Here is a 21896-nt window from a genome sequence, read left to right on the forward strand (position 1 = left end):
TCACATTTTTATTTGGAGTACACCCGACAGCATTGCCCCAGTTTGGGAATACCTGATGTAACAGATCATGGCGTAATGACAGATAGATGGTTGCTATATGGTTGGTATGTGCTTGTACTGACGTAGCTGAGTATTCTTCCGGTCTTCCCTCCTGTTCTGTCCATCAGGTCAAAGATCTGGAAGTTCCAGCTGTTGATCTTCTCCATGAGGTCATCGTGGTTCTCCAGCAGGGGGTCTAGTCTGAACTCACCCTACGGGCAGGAGAGGACCACAGCACAGACACATTTTAAACACACACATTTAGATAAACACACACATATACACATGCAAGCATGCAGGTAGACACAAACGCACGCACACACACATACATATTAAAACATGCACACACACGTCATTAACACACACACACACACACACACACACTGACAACCAGACTATCCAAAACACCACATCGTAAATCTTATGAATCTTATTCCTCTGTTAAGGGGATGAAAGCAGGCTCCAGACTGACTATGTATGCGTTGCTTTTGAATAATTCACTTTTGAATTACCCCACAGAATCCTCAGATGAACCCTACACAGTTGTCTTAACAGCTGGCTCGATTTAACAAGGTTTGGTTTGTCCAATAAAGAAAGTGAGAGCACAGCCCAAGTAAACGGCGGGGGCATTCCAGGACAGAGCCAGATCAACACTACCCCCATCACACTGGATTTACACGGCTGTTAGATACATCACAACAGACTGAAAGACATGCACCCAATGAGTCTGAGGAAAACCTTTACTGTGTTCCCAGAACTAACTAGAGAACACATCCTATAGCTAGCTACTCTGTTACATGTGTTGGCCTGAGTGTGTTCTCACTCAGAGGGAGTCTCCTGGCTGGGATAGTTTAGCGGCAGCAATGCTACACACAGGAAGGCTAACGAACGCTGTAAGGTGTTAGCGTTGACTGAGAAATATCCCTTCAAAGCTACTTTTATGTAACAGCGTAGCCTACCTTTGTTTCTTAAGTCTGCAGCGCGGGGATGTTAGCCTAGCAGTAGGGTGCATTCACACAGGGCAACACAGAGTAAAATGACAGACCCAACACAATGTATTTCAATGGGGAAGGTGCGTTGGAGTAGCGGAGGGGAGGCGTGTCAGGTTGCATGAGGTTGTGCTAAACAACGCACTACCAAAACACTCTCAAAATGGTACATAGCTCATACTCCTCCGTTAGCTTGTGTGGGAATGCACCCTTAGCATACTGTAGCACTGTGTACCTCTGTTTCCTGAGTCTGCTGCTCTGTGGTGGGGCTCTGCTCCTCCTTGTCTGTCTGGCACCGGCTCCCTGCGTCTGGACTCCTGTCCCCCGTCGACTCGGCCTCCACACTCTCCTCCCTGATCAGTGCCTCTCCCATGAACTCTGACCCCTCACCTGCTGTGGAGGAGACACATTGCACATCCCAGTGAGTTGACCACTAGTTTCGCATTTCGGTGGGAAGCATTATTCTAATGAATTGACTCTCTGGTACAGCATGTCCAAATGGTTTTCAGTCATTTGAGAGTGGAAACAGTAAGCTAAGCCATGAGTGTGTGCACAAAAACACTGTGCAGCCTATGTCTGTACAGAGTGAGGCTACATTCCAGCAGGTGTCATACCTGAGCGTCTGCGCTGGGCCTCAGCATGACCAGTGAATGGCAGGTGTCCCTCCCCTGCCTCCATACTGGGCATGTTCTTCAGCATCTGACGACCACAGCTACAGGGTGAGCAGAGGGACAAACACAGCCGCCATCATCATCAACACACATGGTGAAATGCAACTCTACTCTACAGCTGAACTGGCTCTACAACACCAGGAGATAATGGAGGGGGTAGGGGAAGGGGGTAGTAGATTGCCCTACCTGGTGCACAGGGCAGCAGGGCTGCGATAGGGCCCCTGGAAGTCAGGGGAGCTGAGGATGTAGCCCAGGGGCTTGTGCAGGTTGACGCTGGGCTTGGTGAGGAAGTCAGCTGTGTCTGGAAACTCCACCGGGGGGCGCGTGACCTGGGAGGAGAGACCTCCCCCTTGAGGACTGTGGCTCGGGGAGCTGACAGGACTCAGACTGGGGGACGCACCTGTAGAGCGAGAGAGATATGAGAGAAATGAGAGAGAGAGAGCTAGTCAAACAACTTAAAAACACATTCCACTTCCACACAGTGTATCAGACCTGTGTGTACAGTAAATCCTCATGGTCTCACCTGCTCTCCTGGGCCCGGCATGGTAGGTCAGGGTCACAGAGGAGGACCTCTGCTTAGGGATGGTCAACAGGTTAGCATTGGGCCCATTGGACAGAGACCCCGTGCTGGAACACACACACACACCATGGCACTTACTGCTAGAACTAATGAGACAACATCAGTTAAAATGCTTCCATATTCAATCTACACCATTATAAAGTTGAACTTTTTCACACCCGCTCTTATGTATAAAGATGAACTTAGAGAAATGTTACATAGCATACAGTAACACTAATTATATGATTCATTTGGTGCTCAAAGTAAGACAATGAAAACAATGTTGAAAATGTATCCTTGAAGAAGTCAAAGAACCCTAAAAGATCAAGTGAGTCATCTTAACAATGTTGGAACAAAGAGAATGATGGAATGTTATGGCCATTATCTGTTAGGCATATCAGCTTACAGAGCTTGACCACTACTGCCCCCCTGTGGATATAAAGGAGAACCACATCTTCAGGGAGTTTAATCAAAGACACATGGTAACAAAGAATGTGTTGCTGAGGGAGGGCCTGCTTGTTCATATCAGGGTAAAGATGGGGAGTGTGCCATGTTGAAAATGACCTGACCTTGAAAGATATGCTCCAGTACTTTTGTATACCTTTTAGCCAGTAGTTCTGAAAGTAGTTCCCGTGTGCAAAAGTGGTCCCCGAAAACTCCATACTACCTTGCAAATGTGCAGATATGAGCACCACGTCATTGCTCTCTTTCTCTCTCCACTGTGTGTGTGTGTGTGTGTGTGTGTGTGTGTCTTGCTAGCTGTCACTCAAATGGTGAGGGGCTGAAGCTCATTGGCCAAAACTAATTGCTAGGGGGCTAGCCCTAGGGGTAAATGTAGAGAAAATGGCGCCGCACAGCTTCCAGAAAAAAGTCGCTTTCAAACTAGGGATTTCATGGCTAATTGAGGTAAGACAGTAATTCTGCTCATAGATTATGCATGTATGAACTATATATTGACACATCCAGCCGAAAGCATAATGTTTTTTTTTAAACGTATTAGTCGCCAAATTACCCGGGGCATGTCTTTAACCTTTAACCTGGTGTCTGAACTCTGAAGTCCCACCTGTGTGTGGACGTACCTGGTCATATTGCGATCAGGGTGTGTGTGTGGTAATGTTGAGGTCAAGGTGTGTGTGGACGTACCTGGTCATATTGAAGTCACTATGTGTGTGTAGTAATGTTGAGGTCAAGGTGTGTGTGGTCGTACCTGGTCATATTGAGGTCAGGGTGGGGTCCCGGTCTCTTGCCGTTGTTGCGTTCCCAGCGGGAGGAGGCCGACTCCAGAGGGGGGAGAGGGGAGGAGGTGGAGCCGCGGCGGAGTTGGGGGGTTGGTAGGCTGTTCCTGCTGCTAAGACCCTAGGTGTGTGGAGGGGAGGAGGGAGACATTATTACATTATGGTCAATGATGCTACAACACAGTCAAAGGCAGATCTATATTCAGCGCACCACCAGGTTACATAGAGTAGAGCAGGTGTACAACTAAAATCAACTAAACTAAGTAACACTGGGGAACACATAGAAGAGGAACATTCATTATGAGGATAAGATACCATGTATAAGTGGATAATGTGTTAGTGGATAATGTGTTGGCCTGCTAGTCTCAGCAGGCTTCTGTCTGTGTGTTAGTTATGACCTGCTAGTATCACATTCAGAAGGCTGCTGGGGGGCCCACCTTCAGGGGCTTCCTGTCGCCCCTCTCTGCAGGGTCCTCCACCTCGGTACAGGGGTAGAAACCTGGGAAGGGGGTGAAGGGGTTAACCCTGGGCCGACAGGAGCCAGAGAAGGTCCCCATGAGGCTGCTGACGCTGCGCAGGGACGAGACGGTGTGTGGCGATAGGGACGAGTCCATCAGCAGGTCAGACACCATGTTCCTGGCCTCGTTGATGACCGACAGGTCCACTCCGTTACCGCTTACCGCTCCCTGGGGACATAGAGGAGACAAGGGGACACATGTCAGAGAGATGCCTCATTCAGCAGAGCACAACACAAACATACAGTAGATACTGTACTAAAGAAGAGAGCCTGGTGTCCTTTCCTCATTCCTTTACACTGTTTCTAATGAACCCAGAAAGGATTTAAATGACCAAACACAAAAGCTTCTGAAGAAGAAATTCCTTCTTAATTGCCATTTTTTCCTTAACTATAGACTTATGAAGAAAGTTAAGCGAAGTTGCTATTCCTCAAAAAGATTATTGGAAATGTTCTTATGTTACTTCTTATGTTTCTCCTTAAGCAAAAATTATGAAGAAATGAGATGCTTGAAAATAAAGTTATTTAATTTCTTCTTGGAATTCCCAGATAGCTAACCCCTGTCTTAAACACATGGCAGTGAAAGAATATGCTAATGGTAGCTATTGAACATGCTCAATTGACTCACAAACTTAATCTGAAGGTTTCAGTGTTAATTGTTTTAAACCCAAGTTCATATTTTAGACCAGTAATCCCAATTAGAAATATGCTAACATGATTGCCATTGCTAGATAGGCAACCCAGCCAGCTAGCTGTCTAACGACAAACATCTGAAGATTGTTAAGAAGTTCATAAGAAGACATCTGAGAAGTTCATGAGAAAATCATGAATTCTTAAGACATTTTTGAGGATCTGCACATATGAACTTCTTTTCTTCTTGTTAAGACGCTTCTTAAGTTTTTGCGTAAAAAGTGTTTGGTGAATCTGGGCCCAGGACATCTACAGGTATCACACATACGCAGGTAGACTGTCAGAAAGCTGTAACAGGACACTGCTGGCATTGTGATGGGGCTGGGTTTGTCACTCCTCCTCTTACAGCAGTGGAGGGTAGTGTGAAGGGCACACAGGCTCGGTGCTGAGCTCATGGCATTGATGCTGGGTAATTGAAAGGCTGTTTGGACCAGTGATGTCAGTAATAAAGGGGAGTGGTGCTGGCAGGGCATGGTGCTGGCTGGGCGTGGTGCTGGCAGGGCGTGGTGCTGGCAGGGCGTGGTGCTGGCAGGGCGTTGTGCTGGCAGGGCGTGGTGCTGGCAGGGCGTGGTGCTGGCTGGGCGTGGTGCTGGCAGGGCGTGGTGCTGCCAGGGCGTGGTGCTGGCTGGGCGTGGTGCTGGCTGGGCGTGGTGCTGGCAGGGCGTGGTGCAGGCTGGGCGTGGTGCTGGCAGGGCGTGGTGCTGGCAGGGCGTGGTGCTGGCAGGGCGTGGTGCTGGCTGGGCGTGGTGCTGGCAGGGCGTGGTGCTGGCTGGGCGTGGTGCTGGCTGGGCGTGGTGCTGGCAGGGCGTGGTGCTGGCAGGGCGTGGTGCTGGCTGGGCGTGGTGCTGGCAGGACGTGGTGCTGGCAGGGCGTGGTGCTGGCAGGGCATGGTGCTGGCAGGGCATGGTGCTGGCAGGGCATGGTGCTGGCAGGGCATGGTGCTGGCAGGGCATGGTGCTGGTGTGTGTGCCTGTGTGTGGAGTAAAAGTGCAGCGCTAGCACTTCCCTGGCCCAGTGAAGACAGCTAGGAGGCTGTGTGTATGTCATGACGCTGACGGAGATCCTGCCTGCACCCCTCCCCCTCTTCACCCTGTCTATCCTACTGACTGTTGCTGTGCTGATAGACCCCATATAAAATACTAGAGGGTTTGGAGAACTAGGCTGCTTTTGAAGGCCCGGCTCTGTGGCAACAATGAGTGGTGAGTGATGAGTGGGGCAGACGTCAGTCAGAGGAGCACAGCTTCCTGTTGCTCTACCTGTACAGCGTGTCTGCAAAACACTGTGGACCCCAACAGGATGACAACACACACAAGGCACAAAATACACACACACACGGGCAGATCTACACGCACAGTTCAAACACATCTACACACAGACAAGCTTACAAAAACACAGATGCTTCCATTTTACGATGCATGAAGTAGACCTAGCATAAAACGTGTGTCAGCGATTTGACAATAAATTGAAACACAAGGCCAGTATACTAGATTAGAAAGATTATGTGGAGGCTCTCCAAAATGTATCGAGATAAATCTGATTTCCTAAAAGGTCGGAGTTAGTTAAAATAATTCACCTCTCTACTTATTAATTCCAGCCTCAATTCTTTGAAATATGACTAAATTACAGTTACTACACTAATACTATTTTCAGTCAGTTTCCTCTTTTACTTACATTTTGTCAATTCAATGCCCTCTCTGGGAAACCTAATTCACTTGTGAGGATTCTTGTTACCCTATGAGGGTTACCCTATGAGGGTTGATGATCTATAGTTGTATTCATGTTATTACAATTCATTCCATGGATGGATTGAAAGTAAAATAGGAAATGATCCCCAACCATAATGTGAATGATAGACTGCACATGTGCTCTAACAGTGATATACTGTAGCCAAAGGAGTATACTCTGTATGTTTGTCTGTCTGTGTGTGAGAGAGTGAAAACACACTAACCTGATACTGGGGCTTGTACCACTGCTTCAGGTCCCAGTCCCATAGGATCATCTGAAAGAGAGAAACACACACATCAGTCAGGAGGCCTTGCTAGGACGTGTGCGTTACAGATATATAACTCAGCAAAGATAATTCAAAAAAATCTAAATAACTTCACAGATCTTCTTTGTAAATAGTTTAAACACTGTTTCCCATGCTTGTTCAATGAACCATAAACAATTTATGAACATGCACCTGTGGAACGGTCGTTAAGACACTAACAGTTTACAGACGGTAGGCAATTAAGGTCAGTTATGAAAACTTGGGACACTAAAGAGGCCTTTCTACTGACTCTGAAAAACACCAAAAGAAAGGTGCCCAGGGTCCCTGCTCATCTGCGCGAGGACTGCAGATGTAGCCACGGCAATAAATTGCAATGTCCGTACTGTGAGACGCCTAAGACAGCGCTACAGGGAGACGGGACGGACAGCTGATCATCCTCGCAGTGGCAGACCACGTGTAACAACCCCTGCACAGGATCGGTACATCCGAACATCACACCTGCGGGACAGGTACAGGATGGCAACAACAACTGCCCGAGTTACACCAGGAACGCACAATCCCTCCATCAGTGCTTAGACTGTCCGCAATAGGCTGAGAGAGGCTGTACCGAGGGCTTGCAGGCCTGTTGTAAGGCAGGTCCTCACCTGGCAACAGCGTCGCCAATGGGCACAAACCCACTGTCGCTAGACCGGACAGGACTGGCAAAAAGTGCTCTTCACTGACGAGTCGCGGTTTTGTCTCACCAGGGGTGATGGTCGGATTCGCGTTTGTCGTCGAAGGAATGAGCGTTACACCGAGGCCTGTACTCTCGAGCGGTATCGATTTGGAGGTGGAGGGTCCGTCAGGGTCTGGGGCGGTGTGTCACAGCATCATCGGACTGAGCTTGTTGTCATTGCAAGCAATCTCAACGCTGTGCATTACAGGGAAGACATCCTCCTCCCTCGTGGTACCCTTCCTGCAGGCTCATCCTGACATGACCCTCCAGCATGACAATGCCACCAGCCATACTGCTCGTTCTGTGCGTGATTTCCTGCAAGATAGGAATGTCAGTGTTCTGCCATGGCCAGCGAAAAGCCCGGATCTCCATTGAGCATGTCTGGGACCTGTTCGATCGGAGGGTGAGGGCTAGGCCCATTTCCCCCAGAAATGTCTGGGAACTTGCAGGTGCCTTGGTGGAAGAGTGGGGTAACATCTCACAGCAAGAACTGGCAAATCTGGTGCAGTCCATGAGGAGGAGATGCACTGCAGTACTTAATGCAGCTGGTGGCCAGACCAGATACTGACTGTTACTTTTGACCCCCCCTTTGTTCAGGGACACATTACTCCATTTATGTTAGTCACATGTCTGTGGAACTTGTTCAGTTTATGTCTCAGTTGTTATGTTCATACAAATACTTACACATGTTAAGTTTGCTGAACATAAATGCAGTTGACAGTGAGAGGACGTTTCTTTTTTTGTTGAGTTTATATATATATATATATATATATATATATGCACATGGAGGTATTCATTAATCACAACCAACTATTGTTGTTTTATCATAAGAGGTGAAGTACTTCAACACATGCATCAGTTCTAATACAATAGGTCCACAATGAGAAACAGTCTATTTTACAACAGACATAGTGTAACTGTTGTAGCATATTAAATAGGTCAATGAGAAACAGTCTATTTTACAACATTAGACATAGTGTAACTGTTGTAGCATATTAAAGAGGTCAATGAGAAACAGTCTATTTTACAACATTAGACATAGTGTAACTGTTGTAGCATATTAAATAGGTCCACAATGAGAAACAGTCTATTTTACAACAGACATAGTGTAACTGTTGTAGCATATTAAATAGGTCAATGAGAAACAGTCTATTTTACAACAGACATAGTGTAACTGTTGTAGCATATTAAATAGGTCAATGAGAAACAGTCTATTTTACAACATTAGACATAGTGTAACTGTTGTAGCATATTAAAGAGGTCAATGAGAAACAGTCTATTTTACAACATTAGACATAGTGTAACTGTTGTAGCATATTAAATAGGTCAATGAGAAACAGTCTATTTTACAACATTAGACATAGTGTAACTGTTGTAGCATATTAAATAGGTCAATGAGAAACAGTCTATTTTACAACAGACATAGTGTAACTGTTGTAGCATATTAAATAGGTCAATGAGATAGTGCTGTTAATTTATTCACCTCTAGTAGTTAACCTTAAGTAAACACACGAGGGTATGATAGAATCAGGTCAAACAGCTTATATAGACGAATTACCAAAATGTGGACATTCAACTGATGTAGTGTTATTTAGGCCTACACACACAGAGAGAGCTATTGTGTCTAACGTATGCCTTTTGTAGAAAGGAAAAATACAAAAAGCAAACCACCACAACCAGCCGACCACAATGAAACGTCAACAATGGTACTCTCAGATCTTATCTAGCCCCTATTACGTCAATGACCAGCATTTCCATATGATCTGTCAGAGAAAAGTCACCAAACAGGAGCTCACAGTCTCACACAGACAAACTGCTACTATGCCACGAGTGTTAAACTTCCGTTGTCACATACTGGGTCGTAGGTTTACGTAGGACACACTGCAACAACTAGATCTACAGTAGGTGTTGAATTGCTGTGAATTGGTTTAGATAGATCTACAGTACAATCTCTAGAACGATACCATTTTTGCCATTTGTTGATATTATTTAATTCACTAGTTTGGCCTCATTTTGGACAGTATTTTCACTCCAATAAAACATTTTAAGTAGGATATTGCATATAAATTAGTTTAAATTGTCAAACTACCACTTCTGGGAAAAATAAAATAATAGCAACAAACACCCAACAGTATCTGTGGATGATCTATAGACAGAGCAGAACCTTCTGTACTGAAGTAAGTGTCTTGGGAGCAGTTTGCCATCATACTGGGTGATCATTAGGTCTATACATGTCCTCTCAGGGAGGAAGGAACACAGGTTAGTCGCCATGTTAAACCCATAGAGCAAACACTCATTCCCTCAAGACTCAGAGAGCATGTAGTATTTCTACTGGCCACAAGGGTGTGTGCTAGAGGCATGTGGATGGATGGACACACTTCATGGCCTTAGTCACAGACCACCTCTCAGACTTAAACACAAAAACACATGGCAATTCACATCTAAATAGACACAAAGCCCAATCCTAGGCAGTATAGGCCTAGTCATTATGATAGATTGAAGTAGACCAGTATGCACTAAGCTCAACTGTCTGAGAGAACAGCATATCTTATAATTACACTGTAAATCATTGGTGCATCTTTGATGCTGAAGTGTTAGTTCACTGGTTCCCAATGCACTGGAACGTAGTGCAGGGACATGAAAACAACCTCCTTTCTGCAATGTAAGAAAGCATTTATTCTCCAGTGCTCTTTGTTTCACATAATTGTAAACGCTGACATGAATCACATTAATCCAACATGTAATCCTCAAAGACATTTGTTATTTAGCTTTAACTAACGTAGTAAATAAGGATATCTTTGTGATTGCACAGGACCCTTAGTCTAGGTTGTGTGTTCAGTAGTAGACTGCTACAGAGTGTGAGAGCAGGTGTAGTGAGGAGTGATGCACCCTGGGAGTGTGAGTGATACCAGTGTTTTTCTAAATAATAATTGAGTATCAGAGACCAAGAATTGCGACCAGAGATCCTCTGAATGAACACAGAAACCAAAGCATTTATGTCAAGGGAATGTCATCCCAAAACATATTTTATCTGCATCAAAAGACAACAGACACAAAGAATACGAGGCCATTAAATAGGTTAGATTGGATGACAAATGTATCTGTGCTTCTATGAGAGGCCTTGTTCCTTCCTCTCCAATCAGAGGCAGTTCCATTGATCAGACCGGGATGCTCCGTGTTTGTCATCAGAATCTGTACAACAAGGCCAAACATTTAGTACAGCAAATAAGCACTGCTATGGCAACTCAACAGAGGCCAGCAAACAATGCTCCAAACGCCATGGCGACGGGATGGCGGGAGAGGGCCGGAGGAAAGATCTGTCCGACGTCTGCTTGTTTACAGAGAGAGTGGGGCGGAGGAGAGAGAGAGATGGGTCGGAGGGAGAGAGTGGAGAGATGAGAGAGAGGGAGTGACAGAGGGAGAGAGAGAGGCTGCCATGGAGTGTAGTGGATGACGCAGTCGAGACGTGCTGCTGGCCTGGCTGTCAGACTGGAGCTAGGGAGTGTGTTCCTCAGACACGTGTGTCCCTGTGACGCTCTGTTCACACCTCTGTGAGCACGCACGCACGCACGCACGCACGCACGCACGCACGGCCTGTTCATATCTCTCTGTACACTCCATGTTCCTCTTCACCTCAACATGTAGTCTCATACGAAAAATGCCAAGCTCTGTTCACACATGATTTGACAGTGAATGAAACACAGTTTCAGAGACAGGGGAATGTGGGTCAACAGCAGAGTTCAATGGCCACAATACACAGATCTGTTAGCTAGCCACTGTGTGTGTAACAACAACATTATGCACGCACGCACACACACACACACACCTGCCTAATTACAGATTCACCAGTTTTTAGGTCAAAAGAGAGCATCATGTGTTATTCTTAACAAGAAAGAGGAGGATTGTCATGAGGATGAACACATCCAAGTAGGCTACACATACAAACACACATGTTTATGTAACATGGTACAATACTGTGTACAACAGTACCAATGCAAATACGGAGGATTGTAAATCAAGCTGTGCTACATCCTCTCCTATTTTAACACAACTCTACTTGCTCTACTTGTAAATTCAAATGGAGGTAAACATACTGGAACATTCTTATCTGTATTAGAGGGTCACAATTGAGGCCTGATGGAGGCCTGATAAAGTCACAATAGTCACAATATAGTTACAATATAGTCACAATATATGGCCTAATATAGTCACAGTATAGTCAAAATATAGGGCCTAATATAGTCACAATATAGGGCCTAGTATAGTCACAATATAGGGCCTAGTATAGTCACAATACAGGGCCAAATATAGTCACAATATAGGGCCAAATATAGTCACAATATAGGGCCAAATATAGTCACAATATAGGGCCAAATAGTCACAATATAGGGCCAAATATAGTCACAATATAGGGCCTAGTATAGTCACAATATAGGGTCTGATATAGTCACAATAGAGGGCCTAAAATAGTCACAATATAGGGCCTAATATAGTCACAATATAGGGCCTAATACAGTCACAATATAGGGCCTAATTCCTAATATACCAGGTTGATCATATGTTTACAGCTCAGGTGAAATGTGATGAAGATAAACTGAACAAAAATATAAACATGCAAGAATTTCAAAGATATTAATGAGTTACAGTTAATATAAAGAAACCAGTCAATTTAAATAAATTCCTTAGGCCCTAATCTATGGATTTCATGACTTGGTCACATACACCTAAACAAAAAGGTAGGGGGTGTGGATCAGAAAACCAGTCAGTATCTGTTGTGACCACCATTTGCCTCCTGCAGCGTGACACATCTATTTCACATAGAGTTGATTGTGGTCTGTGGAATGTTGTACCACTCCTCTTCAATGGCTGTGCAAAGTTGCTGTATATTGACGGGAACTGGAGCACAATGTCGTACACGTCGATCCAGAGCATCCCAAACATGCTCAATGGGTGACATGTTTGGTGAGTATGCAGGCCATGGAAGAACTGGGACATTTTCCGTTTCCAGGAATTGTGTACAGATCCTTGCGACATGGGGCCGTGCATGATCATGCTGAAACATGAGGTGATGGCGGCGGATGAATGGCACGACAATGGGCCTCAGGATCTCTTCATGGTATCTCTGTGCTTTTAAATTGCCATCGATAAAATGTAATTGTGTTCTATGCCTGACCATACCATAACCCCACCGCCACCATGAGGCACTCTGTTCACAACGTTGGCATCAGCAAACTGATCGGCTACATGACACCATCTTCCCGGTACAGTTGAAACTGGGATTCATCCGTGAAGAGCACACTTCTCCAGCGTGCCAGTGGCCATCGAAGGTCAGCATTTGCACACTGAAGTCGGTTACGACACCAAATTGCAGTCAGGTCCAGACCCCTAGTGAGGATGACGAGCATGCAGATGAGCTTCCCTGAGACGGTTTGTGCAGAAATTCTTCGGTTGTGCAAACCCAATCCGAGTGGCTGGTCTCAGACAACCCCGCAGGTGAATAAGCCGGATGTGAAGGTCCTGGGCTGGTGTGCTGACACGTGGGTCTGCTGTTGTGAGGCTGGTTGGACGTACTGCCAAATGCTCTAAAACGACGTTGGAGGCAGCTTATGGTATAGAAATTAACATTAAATTCTCTTGCAATGGCTCTGGTGGACATTCCTGCAGTCAGCATGCCAATTGAATGCTCCCTCAATACTTGAGACATCTGTGGCATTGTTTTGTGTGACAAAACTTCACATTTTAGAGTGACCTATTATTGTCCCCAGCACAAAGTGTACCTGTGTAATGATCATGCTGTTTCATCAGCTTCTTGATATGCCACACTTGTCATGTGGAGGGATTATCTTGGCAAAGGAGATATGTTCACTAACACGGATGTAAACACATTTTGTGTATGAAACATTTCTGGGATCTTTAACTTCAGCTCATGAAACATGGGACCAACACTTTGCATGTTGTGTTTATATTTTTGTTCAGTGTAATAAAAAAGTTTTCAAAATCTCAAATAGTTCATTGATTGAGAAGACCGAATTTGTTAGGTGTTTTGGTTCTTGGTGTGAGGTGTGAGGTGAGGTGGTTGAGGTATTTGTGAGGAGGGAGCTGTGTGTTGTGAGTGGCTGGGAGAGGGGAAAGTGTCAGTATGTGCGTTTCTCACCTGCCTGCCCCTAGCCCTGGGTTATGACAGGGAGACGAATAACTCCACACTGACATGCTACAGCCCTCAAACCGCCCCGCCTCACCCGCCAACCAGGGCCAGCCAGCCAGGGAACCAGGCAGGGAAGCACACAAAAACAACACCTTATAACACACCCTGGTCCTGCTGCAACACCAGCCATATCCTTTGATGACTGATGGCTGCCTGGCCTTAACTGTCAATAACACCACCACAGTCGGCCACATCCCCACAACCAAATCGGACATCTAACAACTCTACTGCAGTCTGCAGACAGACGGCTTGCCACACCATAGTTCCCCAACTGGCGGCCAGCGTGGTTTTATTTGGCCCCCAAGTTTTCTGAGCAAAAAAAACATCTGTTCTAATTTATTTGAATTTTGGAAATATGTTCCAAAGTATTCCCAAACATAATTTATAAAATATATTTATCTGGACACTTTCTGTTTTTGATATTGCTACTATGAAAGTAACCATTTCACTGTATTGTTTACACCTTCTGTATCCTGTGCATGTGACAAATACACATAGATTTTGTTTGATATAGTGTGTTTTTACCAGAGACGGTAATGTGAAGAACAACATGACCTGCACCAAAATCAGATTAGGATATAGAGTATTTTTACCTGGAGTTTTTCCTTATTGTAGGCTACTACTTAGTCTTGAAATCTTTGGTTGTTTCCTAAACTACTCACTCTGCTTAGCACATGGCCTCACATGTGAATCTTTAAAGAGATGGGTGGGGCTAAGGCTTAAGAGGGTGTGAACAGGTGTCAACAAAGAAGAACTCTCCAGTAGGTGTACCAAAACATTCAATGGCCATTTCCTCAAAAGTGTTGTTACAAGTTTAGCAACTTTCAAAGCAGAATTACTTTCCCATTATTCCTCAACTGCAGTGGATGATATACCACGTTTTACCTCCGAGTCGCTATGCTATCCAATGTAAAAAAAACAATTTTACATTTTTCTACATAGAACCGGATCCAGGTGGTGGGTCGCATACACTATAAATACAGCTGAAGTCGGAAGTTTACATACACTTAGGTTGGAGTCATTAAAACTCATTTTTCAACCACTCCACAAATTTCTTGTTAACAAACTATAGTTTTGGCAAGTCGGTTCTGACATCTACTTTGTGCATGACACAAGTCATTTTTCCAACAATTGTTTACAGACAGATTATTTCACTTATAGTTCACTGTATCACAGTTCCAGTGGTTCAGAAGTTTACATACACTAAGTTGACTGTGCCTTTAAACAGCTTGGAACATTCCAAAAAATTATGTCATGACTTTAGAAGCTTCTGATAGGCTAATTGACATCATTTGAGTCAATTGGAGGTGTACCTGCTGATGTATTTCAAGGCCTACCTTCAAACTCAGTGCCTCTTTGCTCGACATCATGGGAAAATCAAAAGAAATCAGCCAAGACGTCAGAATTTTTTGTTGTTGACTTCCACAAGTTTGGTATATCCTTGGGGGCAATTTCCAAACACCTGAAGGTACCACATTCATCTGTACAAACAATAGTTCGCAAGTATAGACACCATGGGACCACGCAGCCATCATACCGCTCAGGAAGGAGAAGCATTCTGTCTCCTAGAGATGAACGTACTTTGGTGCGAAAAGTACAAATCAATCCCAGAACAAGAGCAAAGGACCTTGTGAAGATGCTGGAGGAAACGGGTACAAAAGTATCTATATCCACAGTAAAACGAGTCCTATATCGACATAACCTGAAAGGCCGCTCAGCAAGGAAGAAGCCACTGCTCCAAACCCGCCATAAAAAAGCCAGACTACGGTTTGCAACTGCACATAGGGACAACGATTGTACTTTTTGGAGAAATGTCCTCTGGTCTGATGAAACAAAAACAGAACTGTTTGGCCATAATGACCATCGTTATGTTTGGAGGAAAAAGGGGGAGGCTTGCAAGCCGAAGAACACCATCCCAACCGTGAAGCACGGGGTGGCAGCATCATGTTGTGGGGGTGCTTTGCTGCAGGAGGGACTGGTGTACTTCACAAAATAGATGGCATCATGAGAAAGGAAAATTATGTGGATGTATTGAAGCAACATCTCAAGACATCAGTCAGGAAGTTAAACCTTGGTCGCAAATGGGTCTTCCAAATGGACAATGACCCCAAGCATACTTCCAAAGTTGTGGCAAAATGGCTTAACTTCTTTGTGATAGGGGGCGTTATTTTGACGTCCGGATGAAAAGCATGCCCAAAGTAAACTGCCTGCTACTCAGGCCAGAAGCTAGGATATGCATATAATTGGTAGATTTGGATAGAAAACACTCTAAAGTTTCTAAAACTGTTAAAATAATGTCTGTGAGTATAACAGAACTGAAATGGCAGGCAAAATCCCAAGGACAAACCATCATAAAAATTAAAAGAAATTCAGCATACCACTAATTTCAACGGCTGGCACTTTTATAATAGGGCGAAATCGTCCCCGGTTGCAGTTCCTAGGGCTTCCACTAGATGTCAACAGTCTTTAGAAAGAGTTTCAGGCAGTTTTTTTGAAAAATGAGGGAGAAGTGGCTCCCATTTTGGCTGTAGTGTTTCCAAGCGCATGGCCGAGACATCGCATTCTTTTTGTTTGTCTCCGGTAAAGACAATAACGATTCTCCGTCTTAAATTTGATTGTTTATTTGCGTATTAGGGTACCTAATGTTTGATTATAAACGTTGATTGACTTGTTTGGATAAATTTATTGGTAACGTTTGGGATTAATTTTGTATGCATTTTGAAGGAGGGAAAACGAGTGGATTATGGACTGAAGCACGGCAGCTAAACTGAGTTTTTATGGATATAAAGAAGAACATTATCGAACAAAAGGACCATTTGTAATGTAACTGGGACCTTTTGGAGTGCCAACAGAAGAAGATCTTCAAAAGGTAAGGCATATATTATATCACTATTTCTGACTTTCGTGTCGCAACTCCCTGGTTGAAATTGATTTGTTATGCATGTGTGCTGGGCGCTGTCCTCAGATAATCGCATGGTTTGCGTTCGCCGTAAAGCCTTTTTGAAATCTGACACATTGGCTGGATTAACAACAAGTTAAGCTTAATTTTGATGTATTGCACTTGTGATTTCATTTAAGTTTAATATTTATAGTAATTTAATTTGAATTTGGCGCTCTGCCATTTCACCAGATGTTGGCCAGGTGGGATGCTACCGTCCCACCTATCACAAAGAAGTTAAGGACAACAAAGCAGAGGTGTGGACTCGAGTCACATGACTTGGACTCGAGTAACAAATATGATGACTTGCAACTGGACTTTGACTTTAACTTCTTGTGGCTGCAGGGGCAGTATTGAGTAGCTTGGATGAAAGGTGCACAGAGGTGCCCAGAGTAAACGGCCTGCTCCTCAGTCATAGTTGTTAATATATGCATATTATTATTAGTATTGGATAGAAAACACTCTGAAGTTTCTAAAACTATTTGAATTATGTCTGTGAGTATAACAGAACTCATATGGCAGGCAAAAACCTGAGAAAAATCCAAACAGGAAGTGGAAAAGATTAGGCTGGTCGATTTTCAACCAAGATCCCATTGAAATCACGGCGAGATATGAATGAGTTTTCACTTCCTACGGCTTCCACTAGATGTCAACAGTCTGTAGAACTTTGTCTGATGCCTCTACTACGAAGGGGGGCCGAATGAGAGAGGAATTAGTCAAGTCTGCCATGACCTGACCATGCTTTCACCATGCGCGTTCACATAAGAGGGAGCTCTGTTCCATCGCTCATCTGAAGTCAATGTAATTCTCCGGTTGGAACGTTATTCAAGATTTATGTTAACAACATTCTAAAGATTGATTCAATACATCGTTTGACATGTTTCTACTGACTGTTACTGAACTTTTGGACATTTCGTCAGCTTTTAGGGAACGCGCTTCGTGACTTTGGAATTGTTTACCAAACGCGCTAACAAAAGTAGCTAATTGGACATAAATAACAGACATTATCGAACAAATCAAGCATTTATTGTGGACCTGGGATTCCTGGGAGTGCATTCTGATGAAGATCAAAGGTAAGGAAACATTGATCATGTAATTTCTGGTTTCTGTTCACTCCAACATGGCGGCTAATTTGACTATTGTTCTGAGCACCGTCTCAGATTATTGCATGGTTTGCTTTTTCCGTATTTTCCGTAAAAAAAAATTGAAATCTGACACAGCGGTTGCATTAAGGAGAGGTATATCTATAATTCCATGTGTATAACTTGTATTATCATCTACATTTATGATGAGTATTTCTGTTGAAACGATGTGGCTATGCAAAATCACTGGATGTTTTTGGAACTAGTGAATGTAACGCGCCAATGTAAACTCAGATTTTTTTATATAAATATGAACTTTATCAAACAAAACATACATGTATTGTGTAACATGAAGTCCTATGAGTGTCATCTGATGAAGATCAAAGGTTAGTGATTCATTTTATCTCTATTTATGCTTTTTGTGACTCCTATCTTTGGGAGGAAAAATGGCTGTGCTTATTGTGGTTTGGTGAGACCTAACAATCGTTTGTGGTGCTTTCGCTGAAAAGCATATTTGAAAATCGGACACTTTGGTGGGATTAACAACAAGAGTACCTTTAAAATGGTATAAGACACATGTATGTCTGAGGAATTTTAATTATGAGATTTCTGTTTGACTTTTTTCACTGGCTGTTGTCATATCGATCCCGTTACCGGGATTGCAGCCCAAAGAAGTTAACACCAATGACTCGTGACTTAACTTGGACTTGAGCCCTTTAACTTGATACTCTCCCCAAGCCCAAATATTAAAAATTATGCTATTAAAAAAGTGTGTAACGCATCAACTCTTCATTTAACGGATTACAGTTTGAATCGGACAGCAGCCAATCAAATTGTGGCAGCTGAGAAAAAGTTGCGCGTTGCAATGCAGAGGAATGTCGGTGGGTGAAAAAAGATTACGCTGTAGTCAACAAAAACGTATTGCAACTTGCAAAACATGCGGGAAGAAAATTAGACGGAGGCGCAACAACTTCCAACTTGGTTCGACATTTGAAGCTGCACAAAGAACGGTAAGTCGTGGCTAATATAGCATATAGGCTAACGTAACATTAAGTCAATGAGCCTCCACACAGTCAGTTAGTGCGGGAACGTGATCATTGCACCAAAGATTGAGCTACAACTCGGACTTGCCTGCCTTGACTTGGGACTTGACTTGGGACTTGAGTGCTAAGACTTGAGACTTACTTGTGACTTGTAAAACAATGACTTGGTCCCACCTCTGCAACAAAGTCAAGGTATTGGAGTGGCCATCACAAAGCCCTGACCTCAATCCTATAGAAAATTTGTGGGCAGAACTGAAAAAGCTTGTGCGAGCATGGAGGCCTACAAACCTGACTCAGTTACACCAGCTCGGTCAGGAGGAATGGGCCAAAATTCACCCAACTTATTGTGGGAAGCTTGTGGAAGGATAACCGAAACGTTTGACCCAAGTTAAACAATTTAAAGGCAATGCTACCAAATACTAATTGAGCGAATGTAAACGTCTGACCCACTGGGAATGTGATGAAAGAAATAAAAGCTGAAATAAAGAATTCTCTACTATTATTCTGACATTTCACATTCTTAAAATAAAGTGGTGATCCTAACTGACCTAAGACAGGGAATTTTTACTAGGATTAAATGTCAGGAATTGTGAAAAACTGAGTTTAAATGTATTTGGCTAAGGTGTATGTAAACTTCTGACTTCAACTGTAGAAAAGTATGTCGATTCAACTATTTCAGCCACACCTGCTGCTGACAGGTGTATAAAATCGAGCACACAGCCATGCAATCACCATCGACCAGGTATTCTCAAACTGGGGTACGTACGCGCAATGCCGTCGGGGGGACGCCAAATAAAAATGTGATTCACATAAAATACACTGCTCAAAAAAATAAAGGGAACACTTAAACAACACAATGTAACTCCAAGTCAATCACACTTCTGTGAAATCAAACTGTCCACTTAGGAAGCAACACTGATTGACAAAAAATTTCACATGCTGTTGTGCAAATGGAATAGACAAAAGGTGGAAATTATAGGCAATTAGCAAGACACCCCCAATAAAGGAGTGGTTCTGCAGGTGGTGACCACAGACCACTTCTCAGTTCCTATGCTTCCTGGCTGATGTTTTGGTCACTTTTGAATGCTGGCGGTGCTTTCACTCTAGTGGTAGCATGAGACGGAGTCTACAACCCACACAAGTGGCTCAGGTAGTGCAGCTCATCCAGGATGGCACATCAATGCGAGCTGTGGCAAGAAGGTTTGCTGTGTCTGTCAGCGTAGTGTCCAGAGCATGTAGGCGCTACCAGGAGACAGGCCAGTACATCAGGAGACGTGGAGGAGGCCGTAGGAGGGCAACAACCCAGCAGCAGGACCGCTACCTCCGCCTTTGTGCAAGGAGGAGCACTGCCAGAGCCCTGCAAAATGACCTCCAGCAGGCCACAAATGTGCAGTGGTCTGTTGGTTTATTCTGTAGGTTGGATTACTTTGAACCTCATTGCTGACAGTTTTTTAAAGCTTTTGAAAAAGCTACGATCAGTGCATGTGACAGATGGGCGCAAAAATAAATATTCTGTTACACTCTTCAGTTGGCTCCACTTTCTTATATTAAGAGTGTCATGACTGGCCTGTTCGGGTCAGGTTACCGTGGACCACATTCCTACAAGAGACATCTCTCACACCCACCAGAGTGGGAGAGATCGAGAGTTTGAGGTGGGGGGTTTTATGACACCTCACGGTCATTGTAAATCTTAAGGCAGCAGACAAAATCTCTTTGTCCTCTCATTGTGGAGGAATGGAAAGTATGATGGGCCTATGGAGAACCTACCTCAGAACAGTAACATGCAATAAATGGACTTTAGGACAATATGACAATTTGGGAAATAGAAACTCAATAAAACCACATGTTCCCATGGTGCCCCAGGTTACTGAGTTAATAATTACCTGATTCATTTAATCACGTAATTATAAACAGTTAATCATTCGATGAACAGTCGTCACATTAATCAATCCAATGTCATGACAAGAGGCTTGAAGAATGATTATTGTGACATGTTTACTTCATTGAGAATGTATGTGCAATTAACATTTGTCCATAGAATCAATGACTGAAAGACGTATTTTCAACATCTGTAAATTATGTATTTTCAATGTCCGGAAAATCCGTAATATTTTTTGTTTTGATCCCTTTTTCTCCCCAATTTCGTGATATCCAATTGGTAATTACAGTCTTGTCCCATCGCTGCAACTACCGTACGGACTTAGGAGAGGCGAAGGTTGAGAGTCATGCGTCCTCCGAAACACGACCTGCCAAGCCGCACTGCTTCTTGACACACTGCTCGCTTAACCCGGAAGCCAGCCGTACCAATGTGTCAGAGGAAACACCATACACCTGGCGACCGTGTCAGCGTGCATGCGCCCGGCCCCGCCACAGGAGTTGCTAGAGCGCGATGGGATAAGGACATCCCAGCCGGCCAAACCCACCCCTAACCTGGACGACGCTGAGCCAATTGTGCGCCGCCTCATGGTCTCCCGGTCTCAGCCGGCTGCAACACAGGCCGGGATTGAATCCGGATCTGTAGTGACGCCTCAAGCACATAGACTGCTGCGCCACCCAGGAGGCCGAAAATAAGATTTTTTTTAAAGTCCAAATAATAACTATTTTCATCTTTCATTCAGCACCTAAAATGCACCTGATGTCAATGTCTGGAAAAGATGTCGAAGAGACATTTTGCTTAATTTTGCTTACTGGGTTAATCTTTATCATAACTTAGTCCTGAATATTCTCCTAAAACACAGCAGTTATTTGACCTGCTAATCAGTCCAAACCAGTCTTACACTGACCTGTTTGTTATATTTCCCTTCCACTAGCACTGAGTGTGAGATCAGATCAGACAGGGTAGAAATCATAAAAGCAGGGTAATGAGTGCAAGGGGGACTGAGAGAAGGGGGACACAGGCAGCTGGGGATTTGTATGGAGAGGAGCAGGTCAGTGCTGACGTCAGTCGCTAGCGACACACAGCACGTCAGCAGCCCTCTTTAGACGCACACACAGATAATGAGGACAGGGCTCTTAGAGTCCCAGACAAAGTCACATCTGGGAAGAAATATGCCCATTACACACATCTACAGAGAGCACACACACACACACACACACACACACACACACACACACACACACACACACACACACACACACACACACACACACACACACACACACACACACACACACACACACACACACACACACACACACACACACACACACACACACACACACACAC

At 44.2% G+C, this 21896-nt stretch overlaps 1 protein-coding gene across 3 annotated transcripts in view; it reads right to left on the bottom strand.

Annotated features, from left to right (window-relative positions):
• The window catches only part of LOC139563037 (cGMP-inhibited 3',5'-cyclic phosphodiesterase 3B-like), an 82122-nt gene that overhangs the window by 12262 nt on the left and 47964 nt on the right, over positions 1-21896 (bottom strand). For 2 of the 3 annotated variants that reach the window (XM_071381291.1, XM_071381293.1), the window contains 8 exons: positions 6646-6696; positions 3931-4179; positions 3466-3614; positions 2223-2326; positions 1886-2099; positions 1643-1740; positions 1264-1421; positions 123-251 (listed from right to left, as the gene is read on the bottom strand). In XM_071381291.1, coding sequence (XP_071237392.1) covers positions 123-251; positions 1264-1421; positions 1643-1740; positions 1886-2099; positions 2223-2326; positions 3466-3614; positions 3931-4179; positions 6646-6696 — 1152 coding nt within the window. The remainder of the gene's footprint in view (positions 1-122; positions 252-1263; positions 1422-1642; positions 1741-1885; positions 2100-2222; positions 2327-3465; positions 3615-3930; positions 4180-6645; positions 6697-21896) is intronic. The other variant, XM_071381292.1, reaches the window with a different exon arrangement.

The sequence above is a fragment of the Salvelinus alpinus genome, chromosome 33 (genome assembly GCF_045679555.1).
Source record: "Salvelinus alpinus chromosome 33, SLU_Salpinus.1, whole genome shotgun sequence".
Lineage (NCBI taxonomy): Eukaryota > Metazoa > Chordata > Actinopteri > Salmoniformes > Salmonidae > Salvelinus > Salvelinus alpinus.